We start from the raw sequence: 24,170 nt of genomic DNA, 5'->3' as shown, positions 1-24,170 counted from the left end.
GTAGGAGTTCAACATAAAGTAAGAGAGAGGCAGAGATTCTCCCCTCAAACTCTTTCTAAAACTTTATCTTAGAATTTAAACTAATCGGGGGGGAAAACACACAAAAATGCTGGGAAATGATCTCAAACACTTTTTTTGGATGAAGGTGTAAGATACGTCTTTATTTTATCGTATTGTCTGTATGGAATTCTCATCCGCAACGGTTCCAAAAAAGAAATAAAGATGAGCATATATTAATCATTTAACATGTCAAATACAATAAGCAATTGACAAAAATTAATATTATGTACAATTACAAATATTATGAATTAAGAATAAGGATTACGTACATCATAAGTAAACAATATATACATAAAATCTATCAAAATAAATATTGTGCAGTGTAAAGTGAGCCGTAGGTGCAACTGAATACTACATCTACTTCTGACCATTTAAATGTTCTTCCTCTTGTTATCTTTTCCATGTAAGAAGAACTCATTATGTATTTGTGGTTTTTAGCGGAGCCGGGGAGACGGAGGTCTCTGAGAGCCCAGAAGGCCTTGACTTCGTTTCAGCCGTTATAGACGTACGTATATAGTGTATATGGTGACGTTATGGAGGAATCACTCAGCACCGATAAGGACTTTGTCTGCTATTTGTACAGTAAAGTTAAAGATCTCATGTTATCCAGCTTTTCAACACTTTCACGTGTCTCATTAGTCCAGAAACCTTCAGGATTCAAAGTTTCTAGCTTCTCCTTGATTTTCCCTCATTTGAATGTTGGATCATAGGAGCTGCATTCAGAATCTGCTGTGTCTGTGTGAGCTGGACTGGCTCCACCCACACATGCCCATCTTAGGAAGAGGAGGAAGTACTTCCTCTCGTGGTGCCATGTGCCAGAGCAGAGCTGCCTAATTGTGGGAGGAGTCAAAGGGAGGAGCCTACTTTGATTGGGACATTGGCTAAACCCCCGATGACACTATATAGGGTTTGATTTCTGATTGGCTGGTTGGAGCAACACACTTTTTAAAACCTGAAACAAGCCGGGGAGACAGAGGACAGACTGTCTTCACTTCTGGGGCGTCATTCCAGGTATGGGGACGATTAGTACTGCTGGAAAACCTTTACAAATTGCATTTTACACTACACATATCGCAAAAGAAAAAACAGCAACAAACTCTTTTCACACATATTCGACCAATCAGACGAGGCCCAGCTGCTCTCTGCATCTCTAACTTGAGCTCAACCAAACACCCAAATGGCTTCATTTGTGGGTTAAACTTAGAACGAAAACTTCTTTTCCTCTAAATTCGACCACATCCCGGAGTAAAGAGGAGCTTGTGCTGGTTTTTTTTTTTTTTTTTTTTACAAGTTTAATCAAGTTTTAGGGTCAGAAAGCGCGGCAGTGAAACTCTTTCTCATCGTAAAAGACGCCGCGCTGGAAACTGAACAAGTTCGCTCGGTTAATTCAACAGACCATCGGCGCTTCCTGAAGCGATTCGGCATTTCCGACTGTGTCTGAGTACGTTTAGTGTTTTATCTCTTCACCCCGTTTGTTTCAGGACGTCAGTCTCCGCTATGACTTTGTCCACCAGCAGTTTTTTCTCTCTGCTCACTTGCTGAGCCGTCGTGATTTTAAAGCCTCGCTGTTTGCCAGATGCGCAGATCCACGGAGCAGCAGTCTGCAGAGCGTCCAGACAGCAGTTTGGCTGCTCCTGCAAGGCTCCCCCCCCCCCCCCCCCCCTGCTGTTCCCCAAAACTGAAGACAGCAGTAATCTGAATCACACTCTGTTCGCCGTGCCAGAACTTCATTGTCGGCTCAGTTTTTTTTTTTTTTTTAAGACGATTGCGACTGATTCTGCAGTCAGAAACTCTCAGGGGAGCTTCTTGTCTGGAGGAGCTGCAGAAATAATTCAGCGAACATCCAGATTATAGAGCATCTTCCTCCCGCTACCTTGATCGAACAGTCGTCAGAACAACGCAGTGCTAACAACAACGCGACGATAATACATAGATTAGGAAAAACAGCTCAAAACTTTTTGTATTCACAAACTTGCCCATCTTTTAGAAAGATTAAACTAACAACTCAAGGATTCAAGGTGACTTCCTGGTCAGTCCAACACACATAGGAACTGAGGTGTTGGAGCCAAGAGTGATAAAGACTAAAAATATATGATATCATTAAATATAGTATAGAATGATAATATATCAGTTTAGACCTTAAAGCGCAATCAGCTACTAATTTTCCGTAACTTGCTGAGTCATTGGTAATAAAGACTTTATAGTGAAAGTGATTTACACCTTTGAGGAAAACGTGCCGCTCCTTTCCTTCCTGTTTCCATCTTAAATCAGCTCATCATGATCCATCACACATGCCCCCCCCCCCCCCCCCCCCCCCCACCCCCGCCACCCCCCTACAAGCCCCCAGTGACTTGAAACGGAGCAGAAATAGACTTAATGGCGGAGAAATGACACTCCTGCCTCGGCGGGATGCTCAGAGTCTCGTTTCCCTCCTCAACTCATCCAGACAAAACTCGTTACGGCTCGACCGAAGCGCTCTCGTCTTTTCTCTCTCATTTAACAGTCTCCCCCCATTTCTCACCTCCGATTCCTCGGGTGAGCATTTTGCAGGAGATGCTGGAGGGATATTTCTTTATGAAACGTATCTGGCTGTTTGTGGGGGTTCTCACGAGGGGAATTCGAGCTTGAAGCCTCGGAGTTTGAGAAACCGGTGGAGAAAAGCTCCTTCCTGAGCCGGATGCTCTGCCAGCAAACGTCGATTGTACTAATATGGTCCTGGCAGAGGAGCGGGAAATATTTTCCTAAGTGAGGTTGATAAATGGAGTTGGAGGAAGGGGAGCGAGGAGGAGGAGGAGGAGGAGGAGGAGGAGGAGGAGGAGGTGGAGAGAAGAATAGGGACGCTTTTCTTTAAAGAGGGTGGGTGGCATATTTACACCACCAGTATTGATTAGAGATCATTTGCTGCAGTAAAAGGTCGAGGTGTTTTCAAGTAATGAAGACTGTTTCAGTACGACCAATGAACGGCTCATTATCGGGTTGATTCAACTTTAAACTAGAGCTACACTCGGTAGAGCGCAGTAGGCATCGCTAGCATGATAGCCGTTAGCTCATATTGATGCTAAATAGTCAGGTCAAGTATATATCACTGTGTGAAATACACAAGAATACGCTCTAAAATACACTGATCTTATCCGCTTTGTATGGGAAAAAAATTTTTGCAGCTTTTTTGGGACGTATTTGGAAACGGTTCGCTATTAACGTCCCAAAATCTAATGGGTTGGTTCAAATCATCCCTGAAATTTCATTTCATGCGATTTGGGTTTGTATTTTTTGTGAAAAGTTGGTACAATACATACAAACCAATAAATAAATCTATAAATAAATATACGCAGATGAAAACATAACTTTCCCTGCGTACTTTGCCGAGGAAGGTAACAATACTGAAAAACAAGTTCCTCGTGGAGGTCGGAGTCACGTGATACCGGTTTATCTTTACTCCGACTGTAATGACATGTTCAGATTTGATTGAAAACGTGCTTTTTATATGGTAACCTCATCGACAAACCAGCTAAACCAGCTCAGACCAGAGGCGGTTCACAGGTTCAAATCCCTTGACCCATGTTCCCACCATGTGTGGTAAAGGTTAAAGTAAAGACGATGGGTTGCATGCCAAGAAATAATTCAAATAATTATTTCAAAAAAAGTTAGTCCCTGTTGAGTGAAAACTGAACATTTCCATCTTGCTTTGGGAGTTGATTTAAACGACAGCGGCGCTTGGAGCCACTGAAAACGCAACTCTTTGTAGATATGGGACCTTAGAGGCGGGGAATGAAACATGCAAACTTTGCAGAGGAAGTTTCTGACCGAGAACAAAAACCTGGTGTGAGGTGACATCCATCCTCTGTAACGCTTTACCACACACACACACACACACACACACACACACACACACACACACACACACACAAGTCTGCTAAACTGAACGGTCATGGTAGCTATGGGGGGGGGGGGGGGGGGAGTTGTTGCATGTAATGATGATGCTGACTGGCAACTTTCCTGGAAGTTGATGCAGAGCAGATTCCTCCTGCTCCTGACCCCTGCTGTTTTTACAGCTCGCTTCAGTTCTGGGAGGCTGAGAGAGAGAGAGAGGAAGAGCGAGAGAGAGAGAGAGAGAGAGAGAGTGAGAGAGAGAGAGAGAGGGGGGGGGGGGGGGGGGGGGACGAGTGCAGAAACAAGGGGAGAGAGAACCTCAGACTTTACAGCCCTCCAGTTCCTCCCACAGGCCGTCGTGCTTTCACTTCGCTCCGTCACTCGACATGTTGTTGAAGCCGAAACAGAGCCGTGTTTAGGCTGCGGTAATGAGGACGATTTGGCCCCGGCAGCGACGGGCTCCGGAGACTCCGGGGCAGAAATGTTAACAGCTTACAGAGATTCACAGCACACGCTGTACCGACACAAACCGTACAAGGACAACACAATCTCACACACAGTGTGCATCGGACACAAAACCGTGCACACAGTACTGTACGCAGCGTTTTGGACGATGAAATGTATGTGAGCTTACGGCAATGCAGGAAGCTGACTTAACCCTCACAGTTTCTTTGTGAATAAAACTCTAAAACTTCTGGAGAGCAATGATTCCATCTTAAACCGGTTCAGCTTCAGCAGACATGCTGATGTTATTGTGGTGAGAATCATCTCCTCTACTGGCCCTCTGTGACTTTTATGGGTGGCCTTTATTATAAGATATCTTCTGTGTTGTACCTTCAATTTTCACTTTGTGGCAGATCACCTGGATTGTTTTATTTTTTCCATCCAGTTTTCAGCAGATTGTTCTCCAGTACACAGGATCTAAAGCATAGAAAACCCTCATGTAGATACTGAGGAAACACAGGATAACCACAGGAAACACAATCAAACTCCCATAGTCCATCAACACATTACAACCACTTTATTAAAAAAATTTAAAATGATTTACTTCTTTCAGATTTTCGACATATTAACACATGGAAAACTGTTTGAATGTGGCGATCTTTAACTATATTATCACATCAGACTGTTAGGAGAAGACAACAGCTGCCCTCAGTCAGAAGATGTTCATGAAGATACTGCTGGTCCTTCCTCCTTCTTCTCCTCTTCCTCATCGTCTGGTTATAAATACATCGGCCCGCTGGAGAGGGGAAAAACCCGTCGCCTGCTCGCTCTCTGCTGCCCGTGAAAACACAACCGTGTCTCTGTTCGCTGCTTCACACGTCCATCACAATGATTAATTATTCTGCGTTTCCCATGATCTTATACCGAGTATAACTGGAATCATGTGGTAGTTAATTGCACCGGGACGCTGTCACTTTTTATCCGCGGGCAGCAGCAAACTAAAACTGCTAATTGTTGCTGCTGCTACACTTCCCAGGTCTCATTTATTTTCTAATCAGTGTCTTTCAGGAAGAGATGCAAGAAAACAGACATCTCATTTCCAGAAGCAGCAGTCATTTCAGCTGAAGGGCTCATTACAGAAAACAGGAATCCTGTAATGGGATTTAAATAGGGTTGTTACGGCTACAAGCTGGATGGTGTTCTAAAAGACAGGAGGATGAAGAGGACAAAGAGGATGAATCATCCACTCAGCAAAAAACAATTCAACATCTTTACCATTTGTCAATCCGAACCTGGATCAATAAAGCAATCAAAGGTTGACGGTAACAAAAGACAAATACTTATTTCTGCATGTGCACAGCATTTAATGCTCAGCATAAATAAAAAGACAAACATGATGAGAATGTCATCTAATCTTAAGAGACGTGTCCACACGAGCCAAAACAATATTGTTTCTCCTCGGCGTTTAAAAAAAAAAAAAAAAGATTCCGTCCACATGTCACTATGAACACAAATCAACGCGATGACTAAGGACATGTAGTACACATGCCAGGCCTTTAGGGGCACTGTCACTTATCCAAGTACACCAAAAACGCAGAAGAAGACACAGAGAACATAGAAATTTAGAAGTAGACTCTGCTAATAGACTCTCTATATCTCTGAGTTATATAGGTCTACGCTCCTGCTCCTCCTGGTACTCGAGAAATCCAACGTACCACCTTATTAAGATTCACTAGTGTCAGTAGCTTCTGCAGCGCCACCTGGAGAATGTAGTCTGCCATTGTTGCACCGAGCACCGTTGTCATGGAAACAGACATCCAAAAGGCACCGGAAGTTTCACGTTTTCACTTGAAAACATTGTGAAAACGGTTTCCTCAGGCTATTGTGATATCATTTACCCAGAGACACTGTGATTCCACCCGGTTAGAGAAAATAAAGCCGACCGTCATGACATTGACCTCGTAGGATAAACAATAAATAATAATCTTAATTAAATTTGTTTGGTTTATCTGGGAGAAGTTAAATGAGACCACCTTCAACTGCAGTATTTATCAGAGCCTGTGTTTTCTTTTTAGTTTCACTTCAAGAAATAAGTTCAATTGGTACTTCCGCAATTATCTATATTTTTTCTATCTAAAGATCTGCACTTCTTTTTCAAGACTGTGTGATCTTTCGCCACCTGACCGCAGCTTTTCGTCTTGAGTGCACTAATCTGCCGCTGTGATCGCTGAACTGGTAACTCCTGGGTCCTGCAGAGCACCTGGAGGGCCTGGGAGCGTCATGTGACGGTGCAGGCGGCTGCCAGCCTGGCCTGTGGGCTGCTGCCAAAACTCCGCCGTGACCCAGAGAAACAGCCTTCAAGCTCCCTGGGGGGGTGGGGGGGTGGTCCTGTCGCCCGGCCAAAAAAACTCACCCTCCTTGTGGCGCGTTTAACAAGCTAACATTCCTTCTGTGAACTTTGAAGTCTTTTTCACCACTGTGCCCCCTTTTGCAGGGAGCACCTGCTCAGGTTCAGGCTGCATCAGGGAGGATTCTAAAGGAATAATGAGCACTTCTTATTTGCTCAAAACAGACATGTGGAGTTCAGCGGTGTTATCATGTTTCCTTTCAGTTTGCTGATAAAACATTAACACTCTGCTAAAGGTCAGACTTTCACATCGTAACGACCCCCGAGAAGAACTGCCAGATATCGAAAGTTGACGTTTTCTGAAGGAAAAAAAAAGGGGCAGCGGCACCAACTCTTAAACTGTAATTAAGATCGGTCCAGTAAATCTTGTCATGTGAGACGTTAAAGCGGTGGGAAAGTGAGTCAGGAAAAGAGGAAGAGAAAGAAAGAGGTTGACGACTCTTGGAACACTGTGAGAACGTGGACCTGTAGAAGCTTCAGACATCCTTATCGCACCACTTTGATTAAATTATACAGTATTCCCAAAAGATGCTGACTTTGCAGTTCTGCCTCCACAGTTTAAAATCTTTGGCAAGCCTCTAAATGAACTATCGATTAGGAATAAGTGAAATACCTCGCTGCCTGTTGGAGCTTGACTTAAATCATGAGTAATTTTACAGGAATAGAGTATGAACCGGAGTGTGGGTGTGTTTCTGCCTTTGGCATATCAATCAGTGCTGCTCTCTTTCTGTCAGTTCTGCCCTTGGAGATAAAGCACCACATAATCTCTCTTCTTTTTTTTTTTCTCCCCCTCCACATCGTCTCTGGTATCCCTTCAATCTCCTCACTGGCTGGAGGTCCACCACATGCCAGCACACATCTGAAACTGGGCTCCTCCACACTTCAGGCTTATTGATGGCCGCCTAAACCTCACGCCGCTCCGTTCAAGGACCGATCTCACTGCGGAAGTTCCGCGGGTGCTCCCAAACCGACTCGCCAGTGACTTTTAAGTGGCTTTTGTCTCTGCGGCAAAGTGGAAGGCGGGCCAGCGAGAGACAGTGCCGGCTTTCATGAGCGCCTGGCTCTGCTCCTGCAAGGTCCTCCCTCGGCGTTTCTCACTGCAAACACTGTGCCTGACATCCGTGCCCTGGGCGTAATTAACCCGGGAGCTCATAAAGAGGCGTTCGCAGCGGGGTGCGCGCGACGGGGCCCACTCCTCAGACCAGCTCCCGTTGGGCGGTCCAGATCTGGCTCCAGATGTTTTCCATTAGTGCGTCTTGCATGCCGGTGATGCCAGAGGCTGCGAGTTGAGCTACACCTACTGTATGGGTATATATATATATATATATATATACACGGTGTACAAAGCTTCAGTGTGCTCAGGCTGCACAAAGAAAAGGCCGGCACTCAGGCCTTGTTATCACCTCTGGGGAAAGTTGGAAGGGTGGAAACAAGGGAATTAACCAACAGGGAACACACTGTCGGCCCACAGATTTACCTTGTAAAGTTTGGTAGTCGGCCTTCGCGGTCTCTTGTAGAAAAACACAGGGCTCTGCTGAGGAAATGTATTTTACTCAGAAAGCATTTGGAGACAATTTATAGGCAGATAAGCAGGTTGTGAGTGAAAATAATTAACTACTCCTGCAATCGTAAGACCTAAATATGCTTCCTTTGTAAATGGGCAAACTTCAAACCTTGTCCTGCGTCTGTTACGTTGGCGTGGTTGTTGATCAATACATCCAGTAGAGGGCAGTACACCTTGTTGGTTTTATATGGAGCAATGTTTCGAATGAAACCGGTTAAAAACTGCTAAAATAAGGTTCTTGTATTTAGAATTTGGTCTGGAGGGATAATTTGTTCCCTTCTTCTTTGTTATATTTTCTCGTGAAATCGTTTAACTTTCACACAAGTCGTCTGAAGCTTTTTTGTCCTGATGTCCAACCAAAGGAATGTTTGTATCCACGCACATATTTAGTCTTTTCAGATCGTTGTTTCTGTCGTCGTCCACCCTCCGTTGGCTTCTTTTTCCCTCTCGCTGATCACACATGACCTGTACTGCACAACACTGCCTCTACATGTCATTAGTGGTATTACTTTGCATCCATAAGCTCTCTGGAAATTTAACAAATTGCACACGTTCATGTTAAACTCAGCAGTTTATGGCATTTGATAGTTCCTGCTTGAGCTATAAACACAAACTGTGCTTGTTTGGCTCTTTTTTTTTTTCTTTGTTTGTGTCGATGCTTCAACCGATGACGGTGGCGTCCTTTTTGTCCTCGTCTCTGCAGACGTTCACAGCCTGGTGTAACTCTCACCTGAGGAAAGCGGGAACGCAGATCGAGAACATCGAGGAGGACTTCCGGGACGGACTGAAACTCATGCTGCTGCTGGAGGTCATTTCAGGTAAGGACCTTCTTACTTAACAGGATTACCTGCCTGAACGCAGCGTCGCTGTCATATGTCAAAGGGTCCTAAGACTCCTGGATTAAAGAGATCTCCCTCTGTGTGAAACCAGAAAACACTGCTATACCCCAATAATGACGCTTATGAAAATTTCAGCACAATTGTAGCTTCTAATGCAATAAAAAGAAGACAAAATAGATGCCTCTATTTCTCACATTGAAATAAACATTGTTCAAAATTAAGGAATGTTCTATCTATTAAGATAGAAGTTGCTTCCCCTTACTCCTTTTGAATGGAAAAATGTTATTTTATTTTTGATTATTTTATTATAATTTATTTGTTTGAAATAAAGATATACCAAAATCTGGTTGAAGTGCAGTAAAAAAGACCTCCATCCATCCATCCCTCACTTTATTCATTTCATTATATTGACTGTAGGTGTGTGAGTTCAGCTCCGTCACACATCCTGTCATCCTCCTCTGGTGTGTTTCCTCGTGCAGGTGAACGCTTGGCCAAACCAGAGAGAGGCAAAATGAGAGTGCACAAAATCTCCAACGTGAACAAAGCGCTCGACTTCATCGCCAGCAAAGGAGTGAAGCTGGTTTCTATCGGAGCAGAAGGTGGGTCTCCACAACGCCACGCGACCTTCTCCGGGTGTGTCCAGAACCCCCGATTGATTTTAATTAGGCCGCCGGCCAAGTCGGTAGGCGCTGTTCTGCTGTACATAGTAAGTCCACTGTCGCCTCCCCTCGCCGCTGGCTGCTGGGAGCTTTAATGAGATCCTCATTCTAGAGTGTTCCGGGGGAAGTTGTGCTTTGCAGTGCATTTTCTCAGAGTACATCTTAAGATCGGCAAACCCCTGGGGAGGAGGGGCTGCTCATTGTTCAGCACAAATAACTTGGGGATGTCCGTCCTTCTACAATAGGTGTGTAAACAAGTATTTAGCCGAGCATACACTCTCACTCTCTATATGTCTGACTTCCTCTTTCACAGCCTCTCCGGGTCTTTTGTGGACCTGAAAACATCGATGTGTTGAAACCAATACTTTATGTCCACTGAGAGGTTTCCTGAGAACTTGGTTTTGCCAGTAAACATGTTTTTCTCCTCGCTTCTTCTGGTATCGAGCCTCTGCAGATGTTTTTATTGGTTTTGAGCCTCACGGTTTATGCTGACACGTGACAGTCAACATTTCCTGTTGAACTTTTTATGAAGAAAAACAGTTTTTGAGATTATTTCCATGCTAAGAGGTGAAACGCGTAGTGTTTCATTGCTTCATGAATTTACCCTTTGACTTGAAGATTTTCCGTTTTGGCCGCGATCAAGAGATTTGTCTCCTACAAAAGCTCGAGTCTTTTCCACTGTAATACCATGTAATGACCTTAACCTTTGACCCCTGTCTATCTCTTGGTGCTTAACCTGAACAATCCTCCACTACAGGCCTTTCGTTCACGGTCACACACAGACAAAGTCCCAAAAAAAACGTGTGGAAGGAAAACGTTTCAATATAAACATATTTTCTACATTAAATGGTGTTTTTGCAGCTTCTGATGAAATATCTTCTTTATGATCGATTCATCTATTGTTTTGGCGTTTTTGTTTCAGAAAACTTTCACGTTCACACAGCGATGTTTTTAAAACGATGTCTGTTCAAACGGTAAAGTTTTCTTGTTGATTTTACAAGTTTATTTCGGACATGTGAGAACAACAAAGCAAACAAACACAAACGACAAACAAAACAGTGCAAAGCAAAGTAAAAACATAAGTAACAGACGACTAAATAAAAAATGGCCCGACGTATTCGAAAAGGAGTATGAAGAAGCGTTTTTTTAATCCCGCCCCTCCTTCTGCTCAACCATCAGTCCTTCATACCCCTTTAGTGTCATTATGTTCATATTTAACAAACAAAATCTATATATTCATATTTACAAGAAGAAATTGTAAATATGAATTAATGATAAACCGTGTCTACAGCCCGTCCTCCCTTTACTTTGTGAACACCATTGTTTTGTGCTGTTGGGCCACAAGTTGGCGCTGTTGGTTGTTTTTGTAATGAAACCAGAGCGTTTTCAAAAAGTTGTATTTTCAGCAGCTCCAAGCGCTGTTGTTGTGTAAACGGTCCCTCACGATGTATCGAAAGTTTTCTGTTTTCACTTGAAAACGGTGTAAACGAGCCTCAGGCTAATGTGATATCATTTACCCAGAGACACTGTGATCCCATTCGGTCAGAGAATTTAAGAAAGACGATCTCACACACACTGAGGGCTGATCAAACACTACAAACCCGGCGCGCAGAGGGTGAAGGTGGAAACTCCATCCAGAACTTGGAATCAAACAAGTGTTGTTCTTAATGGATGTGAGTGTTTGAACCACTTCTCTATTGTTTGAATAGTCTGAATCTCTTATTATAGTGAACAGAAGCTTATGAAAATAAACGCCATATTTTGTGTTTTCTATGATAAGTACGATGCAGTGATTGATTGAGATTAAAAACCAATAATTCACAAAACTTATTGAAGGAGACTTCAAAAACTTGGGAGTGGAGATTTCTGTGTGTGTATGTGTGTGTGCGTGTGTGCGTGCGTGCGTGCGCGTGTGTGTGTGTGTGTGTGTGGCAGGCACAGTGTTTGCTATAAAAGCTCCTCAGCCAGACCGGCATTCCAGACAGATTATCCGCCTGGAATCCACTCGTCGTGCTGCAGCCCGGCTCCCCACGATCCGCGGCTGTGCTGGTGGGATGGGACTGCTCACACAGCCTCGCGTCTAAACCACTCACCAGGGGGCTTGGGGGGGGGGGCCTTTGCCGTTTCAAATAGTATTAACAGGATTTGTGTTCCTCCCCCAGCTGGATCAGTCGTGTTCATTAGAGCTAATCTGGACACGTATCTGCATGTGCCGGCCCGAAGCTACAGCCTCGACTTTTTCCCGTCTCCTAATTCGGCCCCGGCCATCTTTCACGCCGCGTTACGTGCGCAGACATCCCACTGGCACCTCGCTGTCCGAGTTTGTCCGTCACTGTGGAGCTGCCATTAGGAGCTGTCGTGCTCTGGGTCTTATTGGATTAGAGGGAGAAACGAATGATTATTGAAGGCGGGCGAACGGGGGTGACCCGTTGAAGGGGATTTTCATTATCGACAAAACAAGAGTGGACTGGACACAGGCAGTCCATTCACAGGCTTCGGCTGCACACACACACACACACACACACACACACACACACACACACACACACACACACACACACACACACACACACACACACACACACACACACACACACACACACACACACACACACACACACACACACACACACACACACACACACACACACAGCTGATTGACAGCTTAGCCAGCCGGGCTTCAAATAATCGAATCATCACATGTTTCATTTATAAAGGCCTCGGCGTGTCACTGCTTCATTTTGCACTCTGGAGGGATGTGATTACAGTAAATAAAGACTGTGAAGCAGAGTTAACAGATCTATAACAAGCCCCCCCGCCCCCCCTCACGTCAGTGCTTTCTCCTCATGTGTTGTAGATTTGAGAAAACAAACATAAAACGATCCTAATTGGCATAAATAGCTAAAATGATATTATCCCTGTGCTCGTCTTGCAGAGATCGTAGATGGCAACGCTAAGATGACCCTGGGAATGATCTGGACCATAATCCTCCGCTTCGCCATCCAAGACATTTCTGTGGAAGGTAACGGTTTATTTATTTATTTGTTTATTTTCTGTTAACGAGTACAGAGTGTGGTCCACTGTTGGTTTGCATGTTTTTAAGGTTGTTGTTTGAAAGGCAAAGTTCACAGGTTAAAGTTGAACTCCAGATAGTTCATCATCATTTTGGGTGATTGAGGTTTGGGTGAAAAGGCAAAAGGAGAAAATGGACTGGACGTCGTCACACTGGAGTCAAACATTGTTCTTATTGTTCAAGAACTATTTGCTTCGACCGTGGCGCGCTTGAACAGCAGCAGCATTTTGGAGCCCAAGCATTTCAGAAAAGTTGGGTTTTCCCCCGTTTACATAATGACGGATGAACATTTTCAAAAAGTTCCACCTTGAGAGACTTTCTTTTTTATTGCCGTGTAAATGGACACCCAAAATGCAATTAAAGCTTTGCGTTTTCACTTGAAACCACGTCGACAAACTCGTGAGGACGGAGGCTCGTTCCCCTTGAAGAAACTCAGTAATTAAGTGAAGCCATGTTTTAGGTCAGAACGTGTTTACGGTTCGACGCCGGCAAGAAGCATCTGCGTCTCAGTAAGTCAATGTAAAGTGAATGGATTGTCCCCGAAAGGCATAGAAACTCACTTTGTCTCTGTTCATGTGTGTGTGCACGTGGATTGGGAGTATTTCCACATACTTCTTATTCATTTACTTCTTCTTCATTTGCAAGCAAAAGAAAAAGGAACGCTTCCTTTGAGGCAGCAGCGTTGCAGCATTCAAACCTTTGTCACTCGTCCCACCGCGCATGAAGAACTTCCCAATGCCACGTTCAGACTGGAGATGATTCCAGGTCCTTTGAATATGAATGCGTCTGCGACTGCTCTTTTTTTTTTCCCCCAGCCGAGGTGGAAATGGTTGTGATGTGCTCCCGTCCATGGTTTACATGCGTAATGTACTTACAGTGTAATCCAATTTAAATGTCAGACACGTTTAAGCCTGATTTGTTCAGTCCGACGTTTTCACACCGTCTCATTCTCACCGGAGCGTTTGTCGGTACCGGGCGGCCGCCACACAACAGCAAACACGTCTTAAGTATCCAGTGGAAACAAAGAGAGTGAGAAACATCTAAGCGAGTCACACATGCTTCCCATTCACCTCACCTCCAGTTAATCCGCCTGTAAACAGGGATTAGCCGAGAGTGTGTCAAAGTGAAAGCCTGAGAGTTTCTCCAACTTCACAATGATCCCTTTCTCGCCAAAACACAGAGACATCCGCCAAAGAGGGCCTCCTGCTGTGGTGCCAGAGGAAGACGGCACCCTACAAGAATGTCAACATCCAGAACTTTCACATCAGGTAGGACTTTATGGAGGACGGCACGGTGCAGAACAAAACACTTGCTTCACTCGTAGCGAAACACAAACCTGTCGGATGTTTGGGTTTTTGCCCTCGAGTGGGGAAGATTCAGCTTGACTGGATGTGCATGTTTGACAGAGCTATCGCCTCTCTGAAACGTCACTTTCATTCGGTTTAATTCCTCGTGGAGGAATTTCCCACACTGGCGCTTTGAAAAATGAAAGGAACCAGTCTGCTTGAGTTCTCCTCACGATGTACAAACACAAAATAAGCCTGATGGACAGAGTGTTGGCACGCGGCCTGGTTTGATCCCTTTGGCGCTCATGATCTTTATTCAGCGTTTCACACCTGAAAAATTTAACACAAGGAGTTCACATTGAATCAGTTCAGAACAATCCTCAAGGATTCAAGGATTTTTATTGTGTTTTTAGCATAGCATAGCATAGCATAGCATGACAATAGTCCTCACTAAGACCTTGTTTATACGAGAACGTTTCAAGTAAAAACGCTTAATGTTTGAGTTTTTGTCCCAGAAAAGTTTCTTGTTTACACTGCGATGTTTTGAAAACAATGTAGTTTTCATGTTGGGTCCCTAGTGGGCGCTGTTGTTTGTTTCCGTGATGAAACCATACAGACATGCGCACATACAAACAAAACACTTTTAGTCCTAAAATGCTTTCATCTTCAATTACCTGTTTCAGTAATTAGTATATAATTAATTCCTGTTGTTCCCCATGTGGTTTTTGAAGGATGATTTTAATTCATCTGGATTACCCACAACACATTAATTGATACAAATGCGTTCTTAAAGTAAATTATTCAGTTTTATCCTCCAGATTTGATCAGATATTGATTTGAAATGGCCTGACATAAACCTTTCTAATGTAACAATTTGGTGTAAATACCCCAAAAAAATACTCTTGAAAAACCAAATTTGACCCTGCTTTTAAAATGACATTAAGCTCTTTGCATAGTCAATCAGTGAAATTGTATTTCCATAACAGATGGACGTTTTAATGTGATTTACTTACTGGACAAAGAAAATATCAAAGATAAGAAAATAAAAACCGGTGGGGTTATTAGGTATAAAGGTATACAAGATTTATTATCAGAATCACAAGGTTATTGTAACAAAAGCAATGAAAGTAAAGACAAAGCATGATGCAAGTTGAAATAACACAAGAAAACACAATCATCCACACATGAAATATATTGCATTTTTCTAAATAATCATCTTTATTTTGTATTTATTAGCGTCTGGTGTCTGAATCCTTTTGTCCAAAGATCTCCTGATGCTGATCATTAGTATTAAAGCAAGATTAAACCAAAACACAGACAGCAGACACGTCCTCATCAACCAAATCCTCGCTCCGTGTTCGTGTGTGGATTCTGTTCTGGATGTCGGACCTGAGTCCGTGTCACCGGATGCCTCCGCCAGCGCTGAATTATTGAAGGACGACCAGGGTGATCCTCAGATGTGGATGAAAGCCGAGGCGAGGGGAGAGGTGGCGTGGGGGTCACTTCAGGAGAAGGTGGAGTCCACCTTTGAAGTGGTCACGCCGTGAGAGAAGATATCGGCGCACCTCGTTCGGCAGATGAGAGTAAAAGGGCACCGAGGGTTTTTTCTTTTTTTTTCTCCCGCCAGCACTCAAGCGCTCCTACTTACGGTGCGAGAAAAGCAATAAGTGTCCTTGTGAAGCTCATCTGGTGCATTATGGGCCCTTTTCACGGCCAGCGATGCATTAAAATAGCTCGCCTCACTAATTTGTTGCCCTGCAAGGAGAGAATAACAATGAATCTTCCAGGACGCGTTAAATCGAGGATGGATGTCATGCCGTACCTTTTTCACCGCGCTGCTTTCAGACGCGCTGGCGTCTAATCGACAAAATGAAAACACGGGCGGCATCGCTACGATGCAGGAAAGCTAAATTTAGCTGTAATGTACCTCACCTCGATGGGTTTACGCTCTCGGGTAATGCATTTATAATAAGCACCGCTGGTTTATTTCAAACGCAGTATTAAAGCAGATCAAAGTAGTAAAAGTAAAGAATGTTTTTTTCAAACTCTTCTCTGAGCTCACTTGCCGGGAAAAAAATAAGTAAATAAAATCCTTGGGAAAGTTAGCGTAAAGCAGCGGTGTGGTACTGCGTCTGTTCAGTGTACAGAAGCCATACTCCATACTCAGGCCTTCAAATGAAACAGGTTGACAGGGGTCATTTTTCACTGGCGCTCGAAGACTCAAAAACCCCAGTATTCTCCGACTCTAATATAACAAATAAAGAGCATTAGTCTTATATAAACCCGTCGCATGCTGCCGGGACAATGTGAACAAACTACATGAAACTCAATAAAAGGACAAATGGAGCAAAATGGTTTCGATTAAAAGACTAAAGTCCTTTTTTATTTATTTATTCCACCCCCTGATTACATTCCACCCCCTGATTGAGGTTCCTCTCCTCTATTCCCACAGCTGGAAGGACGGTTTGGGTTTCTGTGCGCTCATCCACCGGCACCGTCCGGAGCTCATCGACTACGGAAAACTGCGCAAGGTGAGCCGACGTCACGAAGCGCCGCCACAGATGGGAGCCGTTGTGTGTCGGAACGCCTCGCCCGCCGAGCCGACACACTCAATCTGTGGAAAAGGAAGGCAGGACTCGGGTCGCTTGGCCTCCCGACCAAATAAGGGGAAAAGTTAGGGAGAGCTTTTCTTCTCACTTTGTGCCAAATATGTTGACGTTTCCTGTTGAGCGATTCATGAATCACGGCGGCGGAAACCGGCGCGTTTGAGCTTAACGCCACGCCGCGAATATATGGCAGCAGCAACAGTGGAAACTGGCGTGTTTCTAATTGAGCTTTTAATGAGAGTACTTTTAACAGGCAGAAGATTGAGTGAACTTAAAACTCTTTTACTGACAAATACATAAAAGTTGTATTTCTTCAAGATCCTTTCTTCTACCTTCTACCAAGTGGATTTATCGTCTCCCTCCACAATAGATTTAAACAGTTAATTTAACCAGCAGAATTACCGCGCGTGTCTGAAATGTTTCCGTTCCTTCGCCGTCGACAGGACGACCCCATGACCAACCTCAACACAGCCTTCGACGTGGCAGAGAAGTACTTGGACATCCCCAAGATGTTGGACGCAGAAGGTGAGCGCATGGGAGTGATGATGATGATGATGTGAAGAACAGACTTTGTCTCAAGACCAAAATATGCTTTCTCTGAAGTTTTCCCTCAAGTCTGGAAGTTCCTGGCGAAGCTGCGTGACAGTACAATCCAGTTTTAGTTTAGTTTTGTTGTGATTTCTCACAACCTGCCGTCTGGCAGCTGTTTCCTGCAGCTTCCAGCTGTGCTGAGGTGTGAAAACAGGCCCAAGTCCAACTGTTTACATCTTTTTTTTTTTTTTTTTTTCCTCCACATTCCTGCCCACTACCTACTGTACATGTTTCCTGTGGAAACGGACGGAAGCCTTCGATGTTGGCTGGACTTGAAGACAAATCGTCTTCAAAATTAAAAAACAAAACAAAAACGAAGGCGGAACACGTAACGTGTCTGCTCGTTAATCTCACTGAGTTCAGGCGATGCAAAGAAAACTACTTTTCCATTAATGTAACTTGTAACTCGGGGCCCTGGACATTTTCAGACTGTCAAAGCAATTCAAGGACACATTTATTTATTCATGGCCAAAGATTTTATTGATACCATATGTTTTTAATACATTATTTATTGTGAGAAAGAATTCACACTTTCTGATTCCCTTCAAGTCTTTTCTGCTCTTTGTCTACTTTTCTTGATGTTGACGTTGCTTCTTCATTCCTGACTGCAAATGTTTTCATTTTTCTTGATAATATGTCCATATTCTTGACATTTAAACTCTTTTCTGAACATTAATTTCAATGTTTTCATTCTACTCTCAATATATTATTTTACTTTTTCTCGATATTCTGGTTTTGGTTTCAGTATTTATTCTCCAGAATGCAACTTTACTCATCATTTGGGCTTTTTTTTCCTACACATTTCCACATCATCCATCACCATTTGTCTCAGACATCATATCAAATACAATGGCCACTATATTTTTTTGTGGGATTCTGAGAATGTTTATGGCCCCGAACATTTAATTTGTGCCGACAGTCACGTTTTCACCTGAACACAACAGATCACCTGCACAATAACTGCAGTTTCTTTCTTCCTTCATTAGACTGTATTTTACTTTGTATTGATTTTGAAAGCGAGGGGACTCTAAGAAAACACAGCTTGGCTTCACCAGGTTTCTGCCAGAGGTTTAACTTTCTCACGAGCGGCTGTGGACACAGAGGGAAGCTATTTTCTACCGAATGTAAATACGCAGTTCTTTCACAAATAAATCCAGCCTGTGTTTTCACGTACGAGCCCCCGGAAAGTTGAAATCCTCTCTGGACGGCGGCACTGTGAGTTCTCTTTTTATGGTGAACTCCACTTAACTGTTGTCTCTTTAACAACCCGGACCCTTCCTCCTCCTCCTCCTCCTCCTCCTCCTCCCCCCTCCCTGACCCCCCCCCCTTGCAGACATTGTGGGCACTGCCCGTCCGGATGAGAAGGCCATCATGACCTACGTCTCTAGCTTCTACCACGCCTTCTCAGGCGCCCAGAAGGTATCCTGGATGCAGCGTCTCCTTCCTCACCTCCTCCTCCTCCTCCTCTTCCTCACCCCTTCTCTGTGTGTCCCCCCTCCCCCCTAACAGTGTCCTTCTCTTTTGGCAGTCCTCCTCCAGGCATCGCTCTCCTTTACTTTCCGCATGGTTTTGACGCCACCGAATGCATGACGGGACTCCAGAACTTTGACAAACACTAGTGTGTCTCCAGTCTACCTCGGTGTGAAGTCACTACAGCCCCGCCCCCAAGATCCGGCCCCCCCGATTAGGCTTTCTTCAAGAAGAGTGGGAGGTGTGGGGAAGCTTGTCTGATCTGAATGACGATGATCGCCTGCGATAACGGCGCTTGGTTGACACAAATTAGCTTGAAGTGTGACTCGGAGGAAGACGGAGGAAGACGGAGCCGTCCGGACGGTTTACAAGTGACAGATTAAATTGAGGGTGGAGGAATGAGTGAAATTAAAACGGGCACTGAGCTGCCGCCGCGTTTTGACGGGTGTCGCTTCGGTTTTCGTCTCTCTTGAGGAGCAGACGTGTCGTATTGGTTTTTTTTTTGGTTTTTTTTGACGACTATCTTGGAGCAAGGCAGGAAAACGTGAAGCAGCCGTTGCGTAAGAGGAGAGATGGTATCGGTACAGCTGTGTTTGAGCAACTTGGTGCCAAAATGTTTAGAGGAGGAGAAGGTGGAGCGTCTGTCTGGCTGAGAGGAGGCAAACTGCAGTTGGACCAGACGGAGGTCGACTGACATTCGGCCATTATCTCCATACGTACCAGCAAATTTCCCCAAATAATTAGTTGCACAGGAAAAGGCAGTAAGAGTAAAACGACTGTATTAACTAACTAATCATACTTTATTAATCTCCTTGGGGAAATTCCTTCTGCGCTGACCCACCCTATTGCACCGAGCCAGCCAGGAGTCGGACCAAGAATCTTCTGATCTGTACTCGCTATCTGTTGCTCCACTAGTCCGTAATACTAATACTGCAATATTACCGCGTTTATTTCAAACTCTGGTGGTTGAACTCTGGATTGTCTCACTAATACGCAAGATGAGAAAAGCTGCTTCTCATATGAAAACACAAAGTTTGGTGCCAATAAGCAATGAGACGCAAACATCAGAGGCTCAAATATCTGTAGATGTCGAGCTGATCTATTTACTACACTTCTAGAGTGGATTGCATGTTTGATTCTGGACTTTATATACGTGGCGTTTCTGTGTGTCTGTAGATGAGTGTGTGTGGTTATTTGTCTCAGCTGGGATCGATTAGAAAACCTAAATACAGACTGAGCCCCGTCTTTAGGAAAGGATGTCACAAGGTGAATGGATGAGAAAAAACGATGAATTCTTCTCACCTCCCACTTGACATGAGATCAAACCCCTCTCCCCTAAAACAAATCATTGTGAGGATGAAACGCAGGTGGACTGGAGACCCCTTGTGTCTTGTGTTTACGCCCCCTGCTGGCCCTTTTGTCTCTGCACTCTTTTACTCTTGTTGCATTTTTTTCTCTCCTCTGCCCTTCTCTCCTTCGCCTCTGTTCCCCGGGCAGACATCATTAGCACCTTGAGGCCAGATGAGAAGGCCGTCATGACTTATGTGTCGTGTTACTACCACGCGTTCTCGGGCAAACAGAAGGTGAGAAATCAAACGAGAAAGACGACTGGCGGTAAATGACACTGTGTTTGTTTGTGCAAACAATTGATTATATCAGGTTGGCGACTGCAGTTGTAATCATTCTGGTTTAAAAAGATGCTTTTGCAGCTCCTCTCAGCATCATGGAGTGTTTTAACACTTTTATTGTAATCTGGCTGTTTAGGTTTAATCTCATGGTGTTAAAGCGTCAGAAAATCCAACCTACACTAACAGACCAGAGCAGTGGTTTTCAATGTGCGGGGCGAAACTCGCCTGCATGGGGAAAGATCGCAGCAAGAAGCATTTTGTGGTCAGTAATGGAGTTATAGATCAAACCTTGTATTGGAAGATGATCATTATCAATTCTTGAGAATAATATAACAAGAGACAAGTGGAAGGGGAAATTATTAATTGCATTATTAAAGCACGCATTTCAGTACTGTAGTCTCTGCGAGACGTCGTGTATTTCTGGTCGTCTCAGACTAAAGGTGGACAATGATGCCAATATATTTGAAACCACAGAATCCCTGAGATAATGCTCAACTATTTCACTATGCTTGACAGAAACGGTCCCAGAATATTAGTTTGAAGATTCCTAAAGGAGTTAAATGCCCGGCCGCGCCCAAATTCTCCATTTACTTCCATGCTGAACATTTTACCTGCATATAAATGCTACTAGAATGGCGTCCTCTCTCTTTGGTTTGATAATTCATTTCCTGAAAGCACTGGCAGCATAAAAAAGATTTTTATTGTTGTGGGCCGAAGTTCATTGAGTGGAGAGCAACATCAGGCATTTCAACTAAAATTCACATTGCAGCAGGAAATAAATAATACTAAGGAAATAAAATCTCAAAGAACTTCATGGGAAAAACCCAAGTGTTAACATAATGACTGTTGCAGTCTATATATAAAGACTTACCAAAATCATCTGAAATCAGCTTTATTTTGTCGATGGATCGCAACACTATTTTCGTATTAAATACAAAGCATCAGGAACTCTGCGTGCAACTTAAAATTACCACTTTTGAGTCAAAGCATGTGTGGCATGAACGTTGGAGGGGGGGCCACAGTCTATTTCAACCTTTTCCTCCCACACTTTAAAGCCCCCCCGCATCGAGAACTTTGCAGCCCAAACAGAAAGATGTTTTCTTCGGTGTCTGCAGAGCGACAAGCTGTGAAAATGTTGCTCCGTTAACTTAATATATGCACACTGTCTTTACAGCTCCCTAGTACCGCAACAATTAGCAGTTATTGCAGGTTTAGGCATTTACTGAGCAATTTTCTAGCCCTGCAGTGGAGAGAAGTTAAGTTTAATAAGGTCAGTGTAACAGTTGACCGGTTGAGAAACGGCGTTCCGTCTCTTCAAGCTGCTCCGTGCAGGACGCAGTGGGAAATCTGGCTCCTATTAAAACGAGACGCAGCCCAAGAGAAACACAAACAGTCGTATTTCAGGCATTTTATCAGGGAGCGGATCTGGTGTAGGACATCATTTCGTGTGTTGAAGTGATATGACTTAATGCGTTTTTACTGTGGGCGGCGCCGCCGGGACCCGACGTCCTCGCAGCCGCCTTATCTGCCCCGCTGTCGACAACATATCGATCTCTGATACGGCGCATCGCCTGTTCTCCTTTCTAAACTCCCAGCGCAATATATTATGCTAAAGCCGTGCCAATGCTGACTAATGAAGACTTATCACGCAGAGGAGGATATCTGCACTTTTAAAAACCTTCATTAACATCCACTTCTTAATGGAGCAGTTGGTTCTCCAGTAAGTCCGGAAACCACCGCCGGTTGGCACCCGGATTTACGGTGCTGGCACAGGTTTGACATAGACAGTGGTGGATTAACTCTTCCGCCACCTCCTGTTTCTAACACCTTAAAATTGCACCATCCAGGGCAAAAAAATTTACCCATAAACACCGGCACGCTCACTTTGCCCCCTTGGATGAATCCCCACATGCCAATCTTCAGATTAACTCCACAAAGAGAAGACTCCAGTTTGTGCCAGAAATGTACAAATATGTGTTATAATCATAGTTTATTGTTGATCGTGTTTACAAAGAAGACTAATTCTCTATTTTACCTTCATGAAACTTAATAAAGTGTCTATTCTTAATGTAATAGCTATGACAATAAACCACATAATTAGAGTTAAATACCTGACAGTAGCCACCACTGTGTGAGTGGAGGAACACACACAGAGATTTTAACATAAGTTTCTGTAAAACGTTATAGTTTTGGGAAAGTTTCAAATTAAAAAGACCTCCATTAACCCTTTATATCCTTTTCCATCATCTCAGACGGGACTTGGCAATTGTACTTCTCACAGCCATCACCAGAAAACTACCCAAAAAAAAGTAGAGGAATGGCACTTTTTGTGTACTTCTTATCAAATTAATTAAAATTAATTGAAAAAAAATCTGTTGATGATAAGAGCGTGACGAACATAATTTATGTTCAAGTGACAAACAGTTTTACTGAAAACTAGAATTACCAGAAGAGATACTTTCAAGGTGTGAAAATGTTTATTAAGTCGGGATTAGTGTCTCTTTTTCTGACTCGAGTACAAAAGGAGACCCCAACTCTCTGCCCTGGCGTCACTTTGGCCTTGGTAATCGCCCCTCCGGCGTTCCGCCTCCTGCCTCTGATGTCAGCACGGAGTAATTCATGAACTGCTGGCTGTCAGGACTTGAGGTAAACAGGCCCGGCGTGCAAACATTTGCTCACAGGGGCAAGACCTGCACATCCCGGCTCTCCTTTTAAGGCAGCTGCTGGTCTGGAGCACATCTCCGACCACCGAGCCAAGTTTCCCCTGTGATCTCCCAACAAAGAGAGCGTCAGAGCGGGATGCCAGCCTCCGAGCAGCGAAACGGCGGCGGTGGCGGTGGCGCTCTGTAAAAGGACACTGCTGCAAATCCCATTCGGCCGTCTCACATTCAACTCTTGTCCTCGTCAAAAACAAATCCAGTCAGATGTTTCCCGCCTTGCAGGTGAAATCTGCCGCATACTTTCCAGACTTTTCTTTTTTTTTTTTTTTTTTTGCATGTTGCTCAAACTTCTGCTCGCGTTTCCGTCGACGTCCCGGGGTTAACTGACTCCAGGTCGTCATGGAAACGCTGCTTCGCTCACTGGTTAGTTGCCGATGCCCCCGATGAAGACTGGCGGGGCCGCGGTGAAGGGCTGATCTCCCCTCACTGGAGCTCCGGTCTTCATATGGCGGCTGAGAGGCTGGAGTAACACCCAGTTTGCTGGCGTTCTGTAAAAAGACGGAGAGAAAGGTGAACTCACACCTGACGACAGCTACAATCTGATGCCGTCTTTGATGCAGCTCCCTGACTTGTTAAGTTTCCCCTCTGGAGTCCTTCTTACTGTGGAAAAACATAAGAATTAAACAGATTTTCCGGTTAGTCATTGTGCCTGTCGGTGAGATTTCTCACTCCAATCTCAGACGTCATCAGACTGGAGCTGCTCTCGTCTCACTTGCTCGCGGCGTTGTCGCCGATCTATTGCTTCATTCTTGAAAATGAGTCTTTTGGGAAATCTTGGGAATGTTTCCGTGGGCAGTGCAGATGGATGGATGCAAGTTGAAGAGCAGTAACAACCCTCATAGTACGTCAATGGTCATTGTCCAGGTTTTGCATGAAAACATAATAATGGATGACTGAGGGTAAACGGCGGGGCTGGAAACGTGATCCCCGCTCGGGCTTTGATTCTCACGCTG

The 24,170-nt window shown here is 44.2% G+C and overlaps 1 protein-coding gene across 8 annotated transcripts in view; it reads left to right on the top strand.

The window, feature by feature from the left end:
- The window catches only part of actn1 (actinin, alpha 1), a 60,282-nt gene that overhangs the window by 22,841 nt on the left and 13,271 nt on the right, over window positions 1-24,170 (top strand). For 5 of the 8 annotated variants that reach the window (XM_080480022.1, XM_080480025.1, XM_080480026.1 and 2 more), the window contains exons 2-8: window positions 9,049-9,163; window positions 9,664-9,783; window positions 12,779-12,865; window positions 14,097-14,184; window positions 16,655-16,733; window positions 17,252-17,333; window positions 18,733-18,818. In XM_080480022.1, coding sequence (XP_080336148.1) covers window positions 9,049-9,163; window positions 9,664-9,783; window positions 12,779-12,865; window positions 14,097-14,184; window positions 16,655-16,733; window positions 17,252-17,333; window positions 18,733-18,818 — 657 coding nt within the window. Of the gene's footprint in view, window positions 1-9,048; window positions 9,164-9,663; window positions 9,784-12,778; window positions 12,866-14,096; window positions 14,185-16,654; window positions 16,734-17,251; window positions 17,334-18,732; window positions 18,819-20,366; window positions 20,453-24,170 lie in introns of all 8 variants that reach the window. The other 3 variants (XM_080480024.1, XM_080480023.1, XM_080480027.1) reach the window with 1 other exon arrangement.

Source organism: Lipophrys pholis (assembly GCF_963383615.2).
Source record: "Lipophrys pholis genome assembly, chromosome: 14".
Taxonomy (NCBI): Eukaryota; Metazoa; Chordata; class Actinopteri; order Blenniiformes; family Blenniidae; genus Lipophrys; species Lipophrys pholis.
Note: the sequence above shows the minus strand (reverse complement) of the source record. Positions and strands in the feature narration are given on the sequence as shown.